Source organism: Crotalus tigris, unplaced genomic scaffold (assembly GCF_016545835.1).
Source record: "Crotalus tigris isolate CLP2741 ecotype Arizona unplaced genomic scaffold, ASM1654583v1 scf7180000020955.813331, whole genome shotgun sequence".
NCBI classification, from domain to species: domain Eukaryota; kingdom Metazoa; phylum Chordata; class Lepidosauria; order Squamata; family Viperidae; genus Crotalus; species Crotalus tigris.
In genome coordinates, this window is record NW_024098276.1 from 262183 (window position 1) to 281101 (window position 18919).

The 18919-nt window shown below is 38.5% G+C and overlaps 1 protein-coding gene across 6 annotated transcripts in view; it reads left to right on the top strand.

Annotated features, from left to right (window-relative positions):
• Positions 1–18919, top strand: part of PPP1R13B (protein phosphatase 1 regulatory subunit 13B) — a 65400-nt gene that overhangs the window by 25613 nt on the left and 20868 nt on the right. For all 6 annotated transcript variants that reach the window (XM_039368946.1, XM_039368943.1, XM_039368942.1 and 3 more), the window contains exons 4-7: positions 5455–5519; positions 12880–12981; positions 14467–14641; positions 16001–16197. In XM_039368946.1, the coding sequence (XP_039224880.1) occupies positions 5455–5519; positions 12880–12981; positions 14467–14641; positions 16001–16197 (539 nt within the window). The remainder of the gene's footprint in view (positions 1–5454; positions 5520–12879; positions 12982–14466; positions 14642–16000; positions 16198–18919) is intronic.

Here is an 18919-nt window from a genome sequence, read left to right on the forward strand (position 1 = left end):
TAGGTGGTTCCGCCCCAGGCGCCTAATGGACCCAGATCGGTTCCAGGAGGAGCTTGGGGAAATACCTGACTCCCTTGTCCACAACTTGTCCGGGTCCCTGGAATGAGGCGGCATCCGGGGCCCTGGATCGAATTGTGCCTTTGCGACCTCTCTATGGTGGTGGTCCCCGGAGGGCGCCTTGGTTTACTGAGGAGCTCTGGGAGATGAAGCGCCACAAGAGACGTCTAGAGCGACGTTGGAGGGCCAGTAACTCTGAATCTGACCGATCACTATTAAGAGCCTATCTTAGGACTTATTTAGTGGCGATAAGGGCGGCAAAGCGTGTTCACTTTTCCGCACTTATTGCGTCCGCAGAATCTCGCCCGGCCGCCTTGTTTAGGGTGACCCGCTCCCTTCTTAAAGTGGAGGAGGCGGAGGAACCCTTGCAGGGGAGAGCTGAGGAGTTTGTTCAGTTTCTTTCGGACAAAATCGCTCAGATTCAGAGAGACCTGGACTCCGACTGGGCAGTGCCAGCCAAGTTGCCGGGGGCTGGTCTTAGTCATGTTATCTGGAGCGTGTTTGAGCCTGTGACCCCTGATGAAGTGGACAAGGCATGAGGGCAATGAATGCCGCCACCTGTTTATTGGACCCGTGCCCCTCCTGGCTGGTTTCTGCCAGTAGGGAGGTGACACGAGGCTGGCTCCAGGTGATAATCAACGCCTCCTTGATGGAGGGGTCTTTCTCGCAATCTTTAAAGGAAGCGGTGGTGAGGCCCCTCCTCAAGAAGCCTTCCCTGGACCCAGCTGTTTTGAAGAACTTTCGTCCTGTCTCCAACCTCCCCTTTGTGGGGAAGGTTGTAGAGAAGGTGATGGCGTCCCAACTCTTGCGATCCTTGGATGAAACGAATTATCTGGACCCTTTTCAATCTGGTTTCAGGCCCAGCTACAGCACTGAGACTGCTTTGGTCGCACTGACCGATGACCTCTGGCGAGCCCGGGATAGGGGTCATTCCTCTATCCTGGTGTTTCTTGACCTCTTAGCGGCTTTCGATACCATCGACCATGGTATCCTTCTGCGTCGTCTCGGAGAGGTGGGGGTGGGCGGCACGGTATTGCGGTGGTTCTCCTACTACCTCTCTGACAGGTTGCAGTCGATGTTGGCGGACGGACAGAGATCGACCCCTAGGCGCCTCGATCATGGGGTGCCTCAGGGCTCGGTCCTGTCCCCCCTCCTTTTTAACATCTACATGAAACCGCTGGGTGAGATCATTCGGCGACACGGGGTGAGGTATCATCAGTACGCGGATGATACCCAATTATATATCTCCACCCCGTGTCCTTTCAGTGAAGCAGTCGACGTGATGTGCCGGTGCCTGGAAGATGTGAGGGTCTGGATGGGGGTGAACAGGCTTAGACTCAACCCTGACAAGACCGAGTGGCTCTGGGTCTTGCCTCCCAAAGGCAACTGGATGGTCCATCATTAGTCCTGGGGGGGGGCAAATTTACCTCCCTCAGTGCAGGCACGCAACTTGGGTGTCCTCCTGGACTCACAGCTAAATTTGGAACAACATCTATCGGCTGTGGCCAGGGGGACCTTTGCCCAGGTTCGCCTGGTGCACCAGTTGCGGCCTTATTTGGACCGGGAGGCTTTACTCACGGTCACTCATGCCCTTGTCACCTCAAGACTGGATTACTGTAATGCGCTCTACATGGGGCTACCCTTGAAGAGCATTCGGAGACTGCAGTTGGTTCAGAATGCAGCCGCAAGAGTGATTGTGGGTGCGCCAAGGTACGCCCACGTGTCACCTATCCTCCGCAAGCTGCACTGGCTTCCTGTGGGTCTCCGGATGCAATTCAGGGTGTTGATTAAAAATTAGTAAGTGCTTTTTGAGCTTTTGATTTAATATATCAAGAAGAGCTCTTAACTTGAAAGAGAAGTGTGTACTCTGTATAAAGGTAGAGATTGTGTATCAGTTTAGAATGGAAATCCTTCTTTGCATATTTGGACATCATACAAGAAATAAAGAAAAATAGGAACCAGTCTTGCATCTTCAAGGAAACAACTAAGCTCAGAGAGCACCAGGGAGCTCTCATTTCAACACTGAACAACATTAAATATTCTTCTTTATCAATCTCTAAATCAGTGGTTCTCAACCTGTGGGTCGGGACCCCATTTGGGGTCGAACAACCATTTCACGGGGGTCGCCAAACAAGGCTGTCCGCCATTTTTTCCCCTTTTCTTTGGCCACGCCCCTGGCACCCAGTGATGTATAAGTGGTTGGGGGTCACCACAACATGGGGAATTGTATTATGGGGTCGCGGCATTAGAAAGGTTGAGAACCACTGCTCTAAATTTTAATCTGTAAGTATTATTTATCCCAAAGATGCTTTTTCATGAGGCAACTGGACTTTCTTGTTTTTCTTTGAAGACATTTCGCTACTCATCCAAGAAACTTCTTCAGCTCTGACTGGATGGTGGGGAATATAAGGATTTATACTCCTTGCAGACAGTTGGTCATTTGCATTCTTTTAGAAGACAGTTGGCTGTGTAACCTTCTTGGAACTGTTGAAAGGACTGTGTTGTAGACTGGAGCTAGATAATGTCGTATCCTTCCCCCTCTGTTGAGAGAGGACTGTTCAATTTTGATATAGATGGCCTCTTTGACCCCTCTTTCAAACCAGTATATTTACTTACCTGTGATAAGATGAGTAGCAAATAAGTTTAATAAATAAATAAATAAAAATTGTTTCCTTGCTGTATTTCATCTTCTTTGCAGTTGTGTTTTCCAAGCTTTTATTCTTAACTGTAACTTAAAATATTTCTTATTTCTAGTCATTCTTCTTTTCAACACTATCACTAAAGCAGCCATTCCCAGTATTATTACAGAACAAAAAGCTGCAACTTCTATCAAATTTATGGTTCATTTTGTGTTCAATCCACATTCATCCAACATTCATATCTGACTTTATATTTTTAGTTTTATCACACATGCTTCTTAAGTACCCATTATTTCCATTTCATTTAACTTTTATGTGTCTTATGACATATCCAACTTTCATGTCTGCTTAACATAAACATTGTGCACAGCAATTGTTGCTTCTTTCTACATTGTTCACAACAGACTATATACAACATGATACACTTCAATGTCACAACCATTTCTCATACATTTCTTCATAAATACATTAAACAAAAAGGTATACTAGAGGCCACCAAAAACTCACAAATAACCACCACAGCCACCTGTGCTGGAGTCACAGCTGATGCTACACTTGAAAGTCAGGAGGGCACATTTCAGAGAGAGGACACCCCCCTACATTGCTCATCCAGGTATTAATGATACAAACCAGGTTGGTTCTCTCATCCACAATCAAATTGTGGATGAATTGAGCTTTGTTGCAGGTCAACCTGGCATTAAGCAGCAACAGATGGAGACCTGAACCACCAAAGCTTTAGAAACCAGGTCTTGGAACTAAGCATAAGGGGCCAGAACACTGTACTGGTATTAAACACTGGGGCAACCTTCTCCAAAAGAGCCCTGCCCCCTGTCTCCTGTCATATTCCCGATGCCATCATGATTGCAATGCCCTCCCCTACTATCTCCCCTCTCTTCCTTTCTTGCTTTGTTTCCCGATCCGAGCTCCCATCCATTAGGCACTGGAAGCCACCCACATCCAGCCCTAACAAAGACAAAACAGATTCTGTTCAGGTTCTGGCACTCACTACACCCACCTGACCAGGTCCTCCATCCAACCATCTCACCCATACCTTCCTTCACACAACTCTTCAGTATCCTAAACCAAACTATCCTCTTTTACTCCCTTACCTTCTGCCCCTCTGTGTTACCCAAGCAGCAGAGAAGACATCCTCCAAAAAGGACTGAAAGGCAGCACCCCCAACCCATTCCTGTCTCCCATATGAGGATAGCAAGACAACTAGGCATAACCCCCACCTCTAGCTACCAAATCTTATAAAACCCCTGGTTCATACAAATATTCTTAATTTTGTGTGTCAGCAACTTCAGTCCCAGGTATTCCTAGACAAGCAAGGGAATCTATTGAAATGACTGTTTTATATGTGGCCACCTGAGCAGCAGTTGCAACAGACATGGCAGTCCTCCCACGGTTCCACTGCCTTGCTCCTGCACCCGCAGCCATAAACCACCTGGCCATGTGAATCCTCTACTCCACCGGGGACTCTAATGAACAGAACCCCATAACCACCATCACTTCCTAATCCTGTGCCAGTTGAGTGTGTGTTTATATTCTCTGGGGCAGCAGACCCAACTAGCTAATCTGTTAATTTATTTCTGCTCATTCTACTGTGCTACTGCGTCCTCTGGTGTCTGTTCCACAGTTAGAACAAAGGCAGCATATCCACAGCACCACTGAGCTTTACTTCATGCTCACCAAGGAGCCTCCATTATGGGGTGTCACCCCCTGACACAATCTCACTTGGTTGCCACCCAGGGAAATATCAACAGGGCTCCACTGGCTTTCCAATCCCTTGGTCCATTGCCACCACACCAGCTCCCACTTTTTTTAATTTAAAAAATTATCAGAGATTGCATTTGCACAAAATTAAAGTCTGGCTGTTTAGGTCAGCAGCTTGTTTTTATAATCTTAGGCATACTGTTACTCTTCATGGAGATAAAGCAATCATGGCAAGCAAGTTGATACATAGAAAAGATTAGACAGTGAATTCTTTACAGTGCCTGTTGGAAACTCAGGCTTAATAGAGTTTTAACATTCTCTTCTGTGAATAAAATGGTATGGCGGTTGGTGTAGTTTACAAATAGGTATGCAGATAGTCCTCGGCTTTTGACCACAATTGAGTCCAAACTTTCTGTTGCTAAGCAAGACAGTTATTGTCAGTTTTGGCCCTTTTTATGACCTTTTTTGCCACATTTGTTAAGTGAATCACTATAGTTAAGTTAGTAACACGATTGTTAAGTGAATCTGGCTTCCCCATTGACTTTGTCAGAAGATCACAAAAGGTGATCATTGAACCATGTCAGTACAATCATTATAAATATATGCCAGTTGCCAAAATATCAAATTTTAATCATGTGATCATGGGGATGCTGCAATAGTTATAAGTGTGAAAAACATTGAAATTAGCAACACCAGTGGTGATAGTATTTGTGGAAAGGGTATAGTGAATAAACGCTTTACCACTTTACCACCTTAGCTATATAACTGTGGAAAACAACATAGTAATTATAACTCAGATAATGTCAATTCCAGTGGTTCTTTAGTTGTTATTGAACTGAGGTTCTATTGAGATGTAGAAAAACAAAGCTCTGTACACCTAAAAAGATAGAAAACATTTTACTGTCCTCTTCAGCACCTGAAATTGTGCTGGCCAAATCCACACACAAGGTTGGGCATTATATTTAAATTGTCTAAATGTATACTAATGCTAAAAATAGCTATTAAATGGGAAACCTAAATGTTATAATTGTGTTTTTCCCAGGACGTCAGATTCAAAATCATAGAAATGGAATCTCTATACCTGTGGAGAAACGTACAGAAAATGGGGTAGGTGGCAAATTGCATATTAAAAGTATATGTATTTTCAAGTTGATTTGTATTTTTAAACCTGGAATTTTGGCATCCTCAAGTGAGTTTCATAGTTAAGACAAAAATAAACAAAGTAAAATAAAGTAACATAAAATAACAACCAACATTTTGTAAGAGTGCGATATCTTGTGTAATTTTGGTAATTTCACTTTTGGAATCTTTCACAGTCTAATGTGAGAATACCAAAATCTCGCATTTCTTCATAAGAAATTATTTTTAAAACATTAGGATTAATTAGTCTGTCTTGGGAAGTTATGCCTACTTTGGCTTTCTCATACAGTTCTAAACATACAGTATATTTTAAAATTTCTGAAACACATTTTAAAGTATTTTACATAGATTTCCCCAAGGCAAACAATTTTACATTTTACAAATTTAGCAAGGATTTCTTTTATAAAATTTATGGCAGTTGACAGCCTAACTTTTTTCCTCTCCTGAATTTAATATAAAAAAACAATTTTATGTAGAATATTTATAAGGATTTAACCCACTGATATTTCTATTATATATAAAAAGTTTTCAATATATGTTATATATTCCAAAACTATGTTATTTGGCAACAATCTACTGATAGTAGTAATTTAGACTATAGACCATTAGACTATTAGAACAAGTTTTAAATACTGCTTTTATAATATTTTAAATATGACTATTGAATAAATAGCTTTAGATTTGTTTTTTAAACGTTAGGCAAATCTATAGCAATATATGATTTAGGAAAAGATTTGCCATTGCCTCCTTCCTGGGGCTAAGAGAAAGTGATTGGTTCAAAATCACTCAGTTGGCTTTGTGCTTAAGTTGGGACTAAAACTCAGGATCTTTCTGTTTCTAATTCAGTGGTTTAATCACTGCACCAAATGGACTCTTTTTATCAGAGTTCTAGTGTCTTTATATATGTAGGCTTATTAACATATTACCCTTATATCCTGCCCATCCTCAAAGACTCTGAGAAGTTAAGATTACAAAAATAAAACAATAGTAATACATATAGAAATAAACAATAACACAAGTTAAAACCCCGTGCTGCATATTTCAGCTAAATAGCATAAAAATAATCATATGCTTCTGGATTTTACATTTATTTGCTAAAACTTGTTTGGTTTGATTTGGTTTATTTCTATTCTTATTGTTTGGAAAGTAGAAATTTTAGAAAGGTTAAGGTATCTATTTTATTTCAGTGATAAATGTGTTTATTACAGTTATCCAACGCCTCTGGACAGCATAGAAACTTTTTAAAAAACAGTAAAAGCAATTAAAAATTGTACAGAGATGTACAGAGATGTACAATCCATAAAAGTTTCTATTCTGCATTGCTTGTGTTTTGAATTTAAATCCACAGTCAAGTGTAAAAATGGAACTAGCTTAAACTTCTCCATTTAATATGAAAAGGACAATGCATTAAGCTAATTAGACCTGACAGCTGATGTGATCTTATCATGATTAGGCTTTTCACTGCTGGCAAAAACCACTAGACTTTTTCATTCATTGATTTCTGATGAATGCTCAGAGGCAGTTCTCCATATTGAAAAAGGATTTGGGTAGGAGGAAAAGGAGACTTTTGTTTTTGATTGAAGAAGGTACAAAAAACCAGCTGAGATTTATTAGATCTATACAAACTGAGGATGAGAACTTATTTCTTATGAGATTTGGGACTTATTGACCAACTTAGCTTGTGAATAGTATTTTTGCAGTTCATTGGTTTTACAATTAATATTAACAATAAACATTTGATTATTGTTTTAGTAATCATACTTAGCTGTGAAAATAAATGGTTAAATAGAAATAATAGTACAAGTTTTATATTTACATTTGGAATTGTACAGATTTCTTATGGAACATTGTCAACAATTTAGTTGAAAAAGAAATAATGTTGTTATGAAAATATGTGAGGCATGTAAATGCTTTATGATGCCTACAGCATTAAATTTAATCTTGTGCTGTTTTGAATGTCTGTTTTCTGAGGTTGTGTCATCTTCATAAACATTGCATTAACCACAATGTTGGAAAAACAAAAATAAAGTAAAGCCTATGGTATTCCAGAATCTTTTAATGAGCCTTAATCATCGCAGGTTAGAGCATATCAAACTAGAATGGCTTTGTTTCCTCCTTTTCCTCCTACCCAAATCCTTTTTCAATATGGAGAACTGCCTCTGAGCATTCATCAGAAATCAATGAATGAAAAAGTCTAGTGGTTTCACAAGTCCAATCCAGTTTCACAAGTCACAATTAAAAGAAATAATATTTATTTATAGTGCTTAATGAAGCATTTCTATTATTTGTAATTGCTTTTGTGTGATGAATTATAATAAACACAACATTCATATTTTGGTTTGCAGTTCTTTCCAGTTTCATTAAAAGGAGAATGGAAATCATTTCATCACTGAGCAGTCTTCAGTTTGTAGTAACTTTTGTATATTTTACAGTGAACAGATGTGCAGTCAATATAATATATTTTTTTCTATTTGTTATAAAATTAGATTAAATTTATTACAACTTTGGAACTGATTATAAGTTATTAGAGAAAAATGCATTTCATGTTTTGAAATATTTGTCACAAAACCAATTCTTTTAAATGGATTATTAAGAAGTACAGTCTGATATACAGAGGAAGTGACAAGAAAAATATTCAAGATTACTTTCTTTTGATTCTTTTTGGTATAAAAAGGGGTAGAGTTTTGAGATTTCAAAGTTCTATTAAAATACCCTACCCAATTGAGTTTCTGTAGCTCTTGTGGTATTTTGTCCTGGCCTATCTGGCAGAGTTGAAAGTATCATTATTCTCTATTCCGGGGGTCCTGAACCTGTGGGCCATGGCCCACTATCAGGATGTGGCCTATTTGCAATGGCCTGCATGAGTGGCATGTTGTCGCATGCCGCCCCTCACACAAATGAAGCTGTGTGCGCGCATGCGCATGGCTACGCCTTGCACAAAACCATCCCCTCTTCCCCCCCTCTCCCGCCTCACATTGGGCCATCAACCCGGAAAGGTTGGGTAATGCTGCTCTATTCAACCCTTGTTTCCAAGTCCAAGCACTTTCCAGTGCTGTCTGACCCTAAGCGGTAAAACTTGTCTAGTGGTCTTGAAGAACTGCCAAACAAATGTGGGGAGCAAGAGTTTGTTCTGTATTTGGTTTCTATAGGACCTTCCTATCCTTCACAGTTAGGAGAGTAGACTAAATCTGATAGTGGTGTAGAAGAGTACAGAGATCTTCTTTAAGGAAGAATGTGAGGGTAGGTTTGGTCACCACAATGTACAAAAGATGTTGAGACTCTAGAAAGAGTACAGAGAAGAGCAACAAAGATGATTAGGGGTCTGGAGGCTAAAACATATAAGGAAGGGTTGCTGGAATTGGGTATGTCTAGTTTAATGAAGAGAAGGACGAGGTGGGACATGATAGCAGTGTTCCGATATCTCAGGGGCTGCCACAAAGAAGAGGGAGTCAAGCTATTCTCCAAAGCGCCTGAAGGCAGGACAAGAAGCAACGGGTGGAAACTAAGCAAGGAGAGAAGCAACCTAGAACTAAGAAGAAACTTCCTGACAGTTAGAACAATTAACCAGTGGAACAACCTGCCTCCAGAAGCGGTGAATGCTTCTGCTTTTTAAGAAGAGACTGGACAGCCATTTGTCTGAAATGGTATAGGGTTTCCTGCCTGAGCAAGGGGTTGGACTAGATGACCTCCAAGGTCCCTTCCAACTTGATGATGATGATGATGATGTGAATTTAACCTAATATGGGTTTTCTAGTTCAGAGCTCCCCAACCTTTCTGGGTTGGCGGCCTGGAGGGAAAGGAGGAGCAGGGAAATGTGTGTGCGTGCACCTTGTGCACGCACGGCGGTGGCATTAGGGCCTGTGTGCATGCACAAACAAGCCACGGCCCATAGGTTGGGGCCCCCTGTTCTAGTTCCCAGATTTGAGCATCAGTGATTATTTCAATATTATTTATTTATTTTATCTCTCAGTAGCAACAGGGTCAAACTGTTACAGATTACAGTTAAAGTTAGGGCAAGGCTGGTGGACTTCATCCCCTCTCTGTCCTCTTCTACTTTAAGAATTCTAGTATGGCATGTCCTACTGGTCCCCTGTATTACCTTATCTTCCCAGCACCTTCTTTTCTTCTTCTTAGCCTTTGTTATCTCTGATAAGTCTCAAATTAAGTATATCCCAATGGCTAGTCTATCCTCATTTTTTCATTGTCTTCCTTCTCCTCTATCTCTATCTCTTTCTCATTTGTCTATCTTCTTTTCCACCGTCCCAACAAACCAACCCTGCATGGATCAAAATATTTCTTTGCATTGTAGGAATAAATAAAAAACAAGTCTGTTGCATTCTGGACATGAAACATCAAAGTCATGTACTTTGGTTTCAGTTTGGACAAACAAAATCAACTATTCCATACATGAATTATTTTACAGATCTATATAACAGATTTTAAACAGATATGAAAACACTTATCTTCAAGTTTTCAGTCTGCAACTTATTTGGCACATGTATTTCTTCATATACCGCTGCAGTGACAAAAAATATGAAGATTACAGGTTGATAGGCACGATCACATGCCAGGGAACTGTATATTTCTCATATTTCTGTTTCACTGTTTTTTTAAGACTGCTGTTTCTAATACTGGTGTGCATAGAAACTTATCTTTGGGAGCTATGTGTATATCAGCTGATCATTTTTAAATAAATGAAGATAATAAAGCATGCAGGCACTTTTGTTGAATAATATAATTATTTTAATTATGATATATAATTTTATTTCCACATCTTTGTCACTGGGATATGATAGAACTAAAAATAAAGTGAGATTTCACTGGCTATATTTCCAGTAGACGATACTTTGCTCTAAAAGATTCCTCAGATGTAAGAAGTTGAAGTATAAATATTATGTTTTTATAGAGGTTTTTAATTCATAGGTTAGTATGGACAGAATTATATTTGAACCAGTTCTATTTTAAGACATTTCTCACTTAATAAAAAGAAGCCAATAGTTTGTTAGAAAGTGAAGCTCAAAATGAATTTTTGGAATGTGTGGGAGTAGTTATCTATGTAGAAAGCCTTTTCTGAACATTGGAAATGCATTAGTATTATATTATTGTCAGTGAGTGCCACAAGTGTGTCTTACATGTGATAGGCTCAGGTTTGTTTTGAAAAATAAATGATGTCATTCAGAGAACAACTATATAAGTAGTATGAGTATAATATTTAGTTATTTGAGCTCTCAGACTTTAACAGGATTAGAAATGTTTACTATTGCTTTCTTTGAGCTTTGTTTCTAAATAGAGGATTTTGGATTAGGAGAAGTTGAGATATTTTTCAGCCATTTTATCTGAATTGTAATTGAATTAAAAAGAATTAGAATTAAAAGCTTGAATCCTTTTCAGGAAAACTTGTATTACTTGAGAACAAATTTATTATGAAGTTATTTAATTTTCAAAGCTGCCCTATTTTGATGGGCCAAACATTCTGGTTCTGATCTTCAAAATTTGCAGCTCTGAAGCTGAGCGTCTTGCTCTTCTACAACCTTATTTTTCTCATGGAGAAAGAGGAAACAGCCAAGCATAATGCTACAGGTTTAAACCTTTGTTGTTGTTATTTCTGTTTTGTTCATATACCACTTCAGAAAAGTCATTGATGGTAAAGATTTGTCTAAATATGTAGAAAGTATATTTGTGTGTAAAAGGTTATTGTCATTATTTGCTGTTACCGGTGTGGATAGAAGGTGAAATGCTATATTTTGGAGAAATTTCAGTTATTTTTAGCCCTTCAGTATTATGGAATGTATGCACTTAACTGTAATATTTTGGGAAAAATCTAAATTAGATTTTCTTTAATGTCTTACTGATTTTTGTATGAGAAGAAGTTAAGTTGGAACTATACCCTAGTCATAAATTAAACTTTTTCTTAAGGTGTTTGTGCAAAAACACCTTATTGAAAGAGTTCAGGACATGGCTCAATAGATCTGGACAGAAGTAACTTTCTTTTTACTGGCTAGTGTTTTTATTTCCCTCAGCCTTTTTGTATTTTTTGATTTAGTGTAGTTCAGATTCATGGATTTTGATATGCTTTATCAAATGTTGTAATATTTAAGCCATTGGGTTATGATGCATTCTTCTGATGACTTTCTTTCAGTAATTGAAAGCTACATTGTTTTATTATGCACAATTATTTGATGGTAAAATAGTTCTAGTGATACTGTTCAACTGTGAAAACTAAAGTAAGGTAATGAAAAAACATATGCATTCATTAATTATGATACCACACTAATGTCAGATAATTTTGTTTGGTAAGCAGACCAGGCTAGTTGAGTCTTCTGCTTTATGAAAACAGAAAATATATTCTACATGAAATTGTGAAAACAGAAATATTTACTTAGTAAATGTGTAATTTATTTATCTTTTAAAAATTAGTGTTTTCCACTAATAAAAAAAATGAAGCAATGTTTTTGTTTGGTGCAGATTTCATATTTTATAGCCATAGAGTAGTAGTATCATTTTTGTTATTTTTCTGTTAGTGTTATAACAGAACTATGAACCATTGGCTCATCCTTTCAGATATATTTCATTATATAAACAACGAAACAGAATGACAAAACATGTGGACAAAAAAGCAATGGGAGTGGGAGTGACTTCCAACTTCCTGCTGGCTTCCCTATTGACTTTGCTTGTGGGAAGCTTGCAGGGAGCTTTGGAAATCACAGTCGCATGACTGTGGCTAACCATGGTGATGCTGCAGTGGCTACAACTTTGCAAATACAAATGATGTGAAGATTTTTGAAATTTCAGTTACACAGGAGTAATGGGTCTCAGATTTTGCATACGTTTTAAGTTATCAGATTTGAGGTATTTCAAAAAGGTTTGTGCAATGATGCACAGTTGGACTATTTAAAAGTTAGAAACAGACCTGAGAGTTTTAATAACACCCAGATTTTTTGTAAACCAATAATTTATGTGCAGCATCTGATGTACAATATATACAGGATGTGAAATGTTTAAATATTTATTATTGGGGTTTTTTAAATTTTGGGGTTTTCTTTTTAGGATTTTTCTAGATTTTTTAGTATGTTACTGGTTTTCGTGTTTTTTATAGTTGATTGACTATTTTTTGCTAAACCTTGATGTGTTAGGTATGTAAAATATATATTTGGTTTCAGGAAGCTAAATTTTCAAACATATTTCTGTATGTGTCATTTGGAGCTCTGTTTTGTCTTGAGATCAAGTAATAAATTATAGCTTGCTTTTAATTTATTTTCACTGAAATTATGATATTATGTCTCTAGTGCTCTTCCTTTTTTACAATTGATCTTTTTTTCCTTTATAGGTTGGAAATCCACGTGTTGAACTCACACTGTCAGAACTTCAGGATATGGCTGCTAGGCAGCAACAGCAAATTGAAAATCAGCAGCAAATGTTGGTTGCCAAGGTAAACTATCAGACTTTGAAAATATACTCTCTAGAAGATTTTTTAAATCTGAGCAATATAGAAAATGATGTAATCAAGAATTGCTGCAATTCATTTTTCCTTGCTTAAAATGCTGCTACAAGCGAACATATGCAACTGACCTTATATTATACTCTCGAAATAAAAGTGGATTGGATTCTTAGTGAAGGTAGCATAATTGGTGATAAGTGCATCAATGCAGCAAAAATGGCCAGGATATTTTATAAGGCAGCAGTTGAAACATAACAGACATTTTATAGCTAGTTTTTATTTTGTTTTATCAATAGCTTTTTGGTGGTAGTATGGCTTAAACTGCCCAGATTATTTATTTCATCTCTGAGAATAACACCTCTGGTTCTTCCTCTTTTTTCTTTTGACTGGCCCAGTTTCATCTGTTTATTTGAGCTCAACAAATTTAATATAGATGCTTTTAAATTAAGCATGGAATGCTCTGTGAATGTCAAGAATGATAAGAGTTTCCAAAGGTTTTGGAATAGAAAGCTATATGAATAGGGATTATAAGAATAGAGAGATAACAAGATTCTATTCTCCATTTTTTGGAATCATAAATAAATAGTTAAATTGCACCAACTGATTTCAGACTAATTTAAAAAAGTAAAAATATATAATTACCAGTAGTATACGGTTTTAAACATGCTTACAGTACAGCTAGACATGAATAGCATGTTGAGTTCTAGTGCAGAAAGAACAACCTATATTATGAAGGTACTGTAATGAATCCTCAGTGAGCAAAGATTATGGCATATTTAGTTCAGAAAAGGAGTAAATAAGTGAACATAATTGATATGTAAAAATTGTTCATGGTATAGGCTATTTGTCTGAACATTTTATGTATTAAAATTCCAACCCCCTTCCCAATTGTAACATAATTGATATATACTTTCATATTGCAGTATTTTAGCATATGTTACTGAAAATATGTGCCAAATTACAGGACAGAAATGAATTTTAGTTTTTGTTTTGTGTGGTAAGAAAAAAGTGCTAAGAGAAAAAAAGGAAGCATTTCCTGCATTTGTTCAGTTTATAGTCTGTGATTCTAAAGAAGTGATATTTATCTTGCTTTGGATCTCCTTATCTTTATATGTTTGTAATCCTATGATAGTCACTGTTTCCTTTAGGAAGTTGTGTAATGGAGTGTTGGGACCAGTTTTTCAGTGGAAGGAAGCATGTTCAAGTAGCAGGAAGTACCCATTACGGAAACTTGCAACTATGTTGGAATGAATAGTTCACTTCAATTCTTAAAGTGTATATGAGGTTTGATCTTCTTACAGGTTTGATAGGGAGTTATTATTTGTTTCTAGACTCAAAAGAAAAAAGATCAACAGGCAAGGAAGCTATTAACTAATTTAAAGACTGGCTGTCTCAACATGCTTTTAATACTAAGAGACTGGTAATATTTTTCTAAAAATAAGACAGCATGATTACATGTTGTACTTGTTTTGATAGGAACAACGTTTGCGTTATCTCAAACAACAGGAACGCCGTCAGCAACAGTCTGTGTCTGAGAGTGAAAAGCTTCAGAAACTTAAAGAACGAGTAGAGACCCAAGAAACCAAGCTGAAAAAAATCCGTGCCATGAGGGGGCAGGTGGACTATAGCAAAATTATGAATGGCAATTTGTGTATGAGTAATTTCTCTCCATTTCTGTAATGCTTGTTACTTGACTTTTTAAATCCAGTATTTGATTTAGATATAGTCATGTACCGAGATGCCTGTCAAACTACTGTGGATACTTCAAATATGGAAAAGCAATCATCTGAGCCATTTTGAACATGGAAGTCATTTCTTCTATTACACTTTTATTTTCTACCCCCATCCATTTTTCATGATAGAAAGAACAACTGCTGTATCAGAAGACAGCCAAGTTCACCTTATTTTTCAGCACGTTGTGACCACACACTTAATTAAGAATGAAATATAAAAGTTTATGTGCAGTTAAAACTTTAAACTTGGTATGAATTATCTGAGCAATGCAAGGCATTTATATATTTCAGTAAGCCAGGATTTTTTTAAAAAAAATGTCACCTATTATGTGAGCTGTAATGATCTAGTTTGCATATAGCTCACCATGATGGAGGTCTGACAGTTTCCCACCCTTTTAATCTTCCAGAAGGCACCCAAGACTTGGCTCTTGCCCCAGGCGCTGAGATAGGCTGAGGTCATAGTGGGAGGGGACATAGTTCGATTTTAAGATAGGTATCTTTACAAATGTTTTAAATACAATAAGTTAAATAAATATAATTCTGATACATTAAAGGAAAGCACATGATCAATCATATTCAAATCAGAAGAGTTATTCAGTATTAATATTTTCAATTTTTACTGTTTTTAGAGAATCTCTTAATACTATTTCTTTCTTTCAAACATATTTACAAATGCATACACTGATTTTCTTAAGTCCTTAAGTATAAATGGAGACTTGTTTGTTTATGACATTTATAGGCTGGTTGTGGCATAGTGAGCATCCTACGCTTTGAACATAGAGCTGGACTGTACAACTTAGGGTTTAAGTTTTCATGTCAATATTCTTAGCTTCTCACATTTGTCCCTTAATGCTTATAAGTCCTGAGCGTAGGGAACAGAAATAAATTGGCCTATTTATGTATTTAGGGATCAGAAAACTTACGGCATGAGAATACCATAATGAACTTCTGTCAGATCACAGTTTCTACATTTTTCATTCTTATTTTGCTCCTAGAGATATAATGCAAACCAATAAAGGATGATATCTGTAACTCTGGGTTGATATGAGGGGTCCTTGGTGCTCTTTGAGCTTGGTTGTTTTCTTGCAGATGTTTCATTACCCAAACTAGGTAACATCATCAGTGCTAATCTGCAAGAAACTACAAGAAAACAACCAAGCTCAGAGACCACTAAAGACCCCTCATAAAATGCAAAGATTGCAAGCATATAATTCTAAAGTATTGCATGTAATTTCTGATGCTCATTGATATTTTCTTTGTTTTTATTTTAATTGTAGCTACTGAAATTGAACATATCAGCACCATGTTCCAGGAGAAGCAACAAGAATTACAAGCTGCAGTGTTAAAAGTGGACCAGCTTACTCAACAATTAGAAGACCTAAGAAAAGGGAAATTGAATGGGTTCCAGTCTTATAATGGACAGATGACAGGACCTGCAGCTATAGAATTAAAAAAATTATATCAAGAGCTACAGGTAAATAATGATTAGCAGAAGTGTAGCCTTTTTTCTAGCTCCTTTGGTCATTTATAACAAAATAAAACAAAAATAGATAATCCATTAGAGTTGAACAGGACCCATCACTATGTTGCAATAATAGTTCAGCCATAGACATTTATTGGGTAACTCCTACAGATAATATTTGAGTTATGAAAACAATTGGGGCCATAATTTCCATCACTAAACAATTTCGTCATAAAGTGTAATGGCAGCCTTGAGTGCCATTCTACCCCCAAGACCACTTGACTAATTAAGGACATCATGTAGCTGCAACATGGGGAGAGGCAGGAAGAGGTCCAGGCAAGGAGGTTGGTGGGTGAGAGCTACAGGTGGGCAGGTGAGTGCTGTGCGTGGCCTCTGCAGAGTGAGATCATGAGAAAAAGTGCTGGGAATGATTTGCAGACTCCCGCCGGCTTCCCCATTGACTTCGCTTGTGGGAAACTAATTTGGAAGGTCACAAATGGAACCATGTGGGATGGAATACTGCAACTGTTGCAATTGCAAGACAGTTGCCTGGTATCCAAATCACAATCACATGACCCCAGAGACACTGCAATGACCACAATTCTGAGAACTACTTGTATCTCTGATCATTTCTCCCATTCCACTAGATATAATAGGATGGGCATATTCAGGTCCTTTCTTTGAAACTGTTATCCTGCCGAAATGAAAATGTGTGCTTCTATGTCACAGGGCCTGCCCTGTTGATTGGGCACTGCCTCTTCCTGAGATTTAGATGATCTCATCTGTCTTGGCTTTCCAGAAAAGGCTTTTTTCTCCACGTGTCAGGGCCAGCGTATTAGAAAACCTATTAGTTCAACTTATTTTTCAGAATGTGTTCCCCGGCATATCATTTAAAGGCCAGCTGGGGCTTTTGATCTAAAATCGTAAGTGAGACACAAGGATATAAGTTTAATATATATAGAAAAATCTGCAATGTATGCTTGCTACAAATTGCTTTTCTGGAGAAACCACAGGTCTTCAAATTAGGGGAAAAGGAGACTGTAGTCTAAAATTACTTTAAATCCTGTTTTAACATGCCTTTCTGCTCCTCAGTATATTCAGATCAAAAATAAGCAGAGAATAAGAGGAGAAATTACACGCCAGCACTTTTCTGCTCACTCTGAAATGAGCTGAACAGTAGCAGTAGGACAATAGATCTGGAATGAGCATCTTGATATTAGCTCACACAATTTAGGTAGTATACTGACTTCGTCTGACTAGCTTAAAATCACACACGATCATATATAGATTATTCTCCAGCACTGGAGATGGATAATCCACGCAGTGGGTTGAGACTGTATTCCTGGCCAATCAGATCAGTCAGCCAAAGTTGCCACGCCCTGTCTTGGACCATGATCCTTTAGTCTTGACTGATCTGGCCATGCGAGACATCTACAACTTTTGGCTCCTGGGCAGGTATAGTTCCTTTCCATTAGGGGGGATTTTTTCTAGTAGCTGAAATTGCTTAGTTTAAAAGTTAATTAGAGATAATTTAATTCAATTTAATTGACCACTCAAAAATTTCCTTGCTAAATTGTAAAACTCAGGAAGTCAGATTCCTACAGGGGAAACCACCCCCACTTAAAAGGGGGAAATCCCTAACTCCCCTCCCTAACCAACCCCAGCCACCTTCCAGCAGCCGGCAGCCGCCTTAAACAAACGGGGAGGCTCGGGCAACCCCTCGCGTTTAAAACAAACAAACAAACAAAAAAAAAGACAGAAAGGCAAGCAGTTAGCAAGGGAAGCGGAGGACAAAGGGGACGCATGCTGGGAGGGAGATTGATTAAGGGAAACAGCTGGCGTGCGAAGGAGCAGTCTTTTCACTCCAGGCTGCTCAGGATTTTTTAAACGAGGCGCCATTGTCTGCACAGCTGGAAGCACGCGCAGCTCTTTGTTACAACCGCACGTGGCATAGGCAGCCTTGTTAACACATGCGCAGTAGTTTCCTGGCAGCGGCGGCCATATTTTTTGTCCAAACAGGGGAGTTAAAGTTCCTTAAGAAAGCTAGGTTCAGCCGCTGGAGTGAATTAATAGGCAAGCAGTACTGGGGTACTAAAGCATCTATTATTCATTCAAACATTCAAATCAGACACATAGCTACTGGTTCCAGGACTTGGTGTCTTCTACCTAAAGTAAATAAGAACCTTTCATAACTAACTGTGTTTAGTTGCCTTTGGCTCCTCCCAGACTTCGGGTCCCCCATTAGTGGCCCGTACGCCTCTGGATTTAGTGGTGGGTTCCAGGCATCTCCAGTCGCGTGCCTGTCCTTACCCACCATAGTCAAGCCGGGTTCCAGGCATTCCCATTAGCGTGCCTGTTCTTATCCGTGCACAGTGACTAACTCTGACAATTTTGCAGAGTCTGCTCCTGAGTTCCAGACGCCCCCAGTAGTGCGCCTGTCCTTACTCAAAGTTGGAGCTCTCCTACTACCTGGGTCCCCCCTATCGCGGCCCAGCGTTAGTGGAGAATGGAGGAAGCAATCATTCCCTCCACTGGAGCCCCGCCTTCATCCTCTGGAGCACCTGCTTCAGAGGATTCGGAATCCTCTGCAGCCCCTAGAAAGGCTGCAAGGAAGTCATCAAAGAAGGCTGACAAACAGGCAATCAGAAGACACCAAGCCCTAGAAAAAGAGTTCGACAGAGCCCAGAAAAGGGCCAGAATTGAAAATAGGCAGAATGGGGGAATAGGTCCTGAT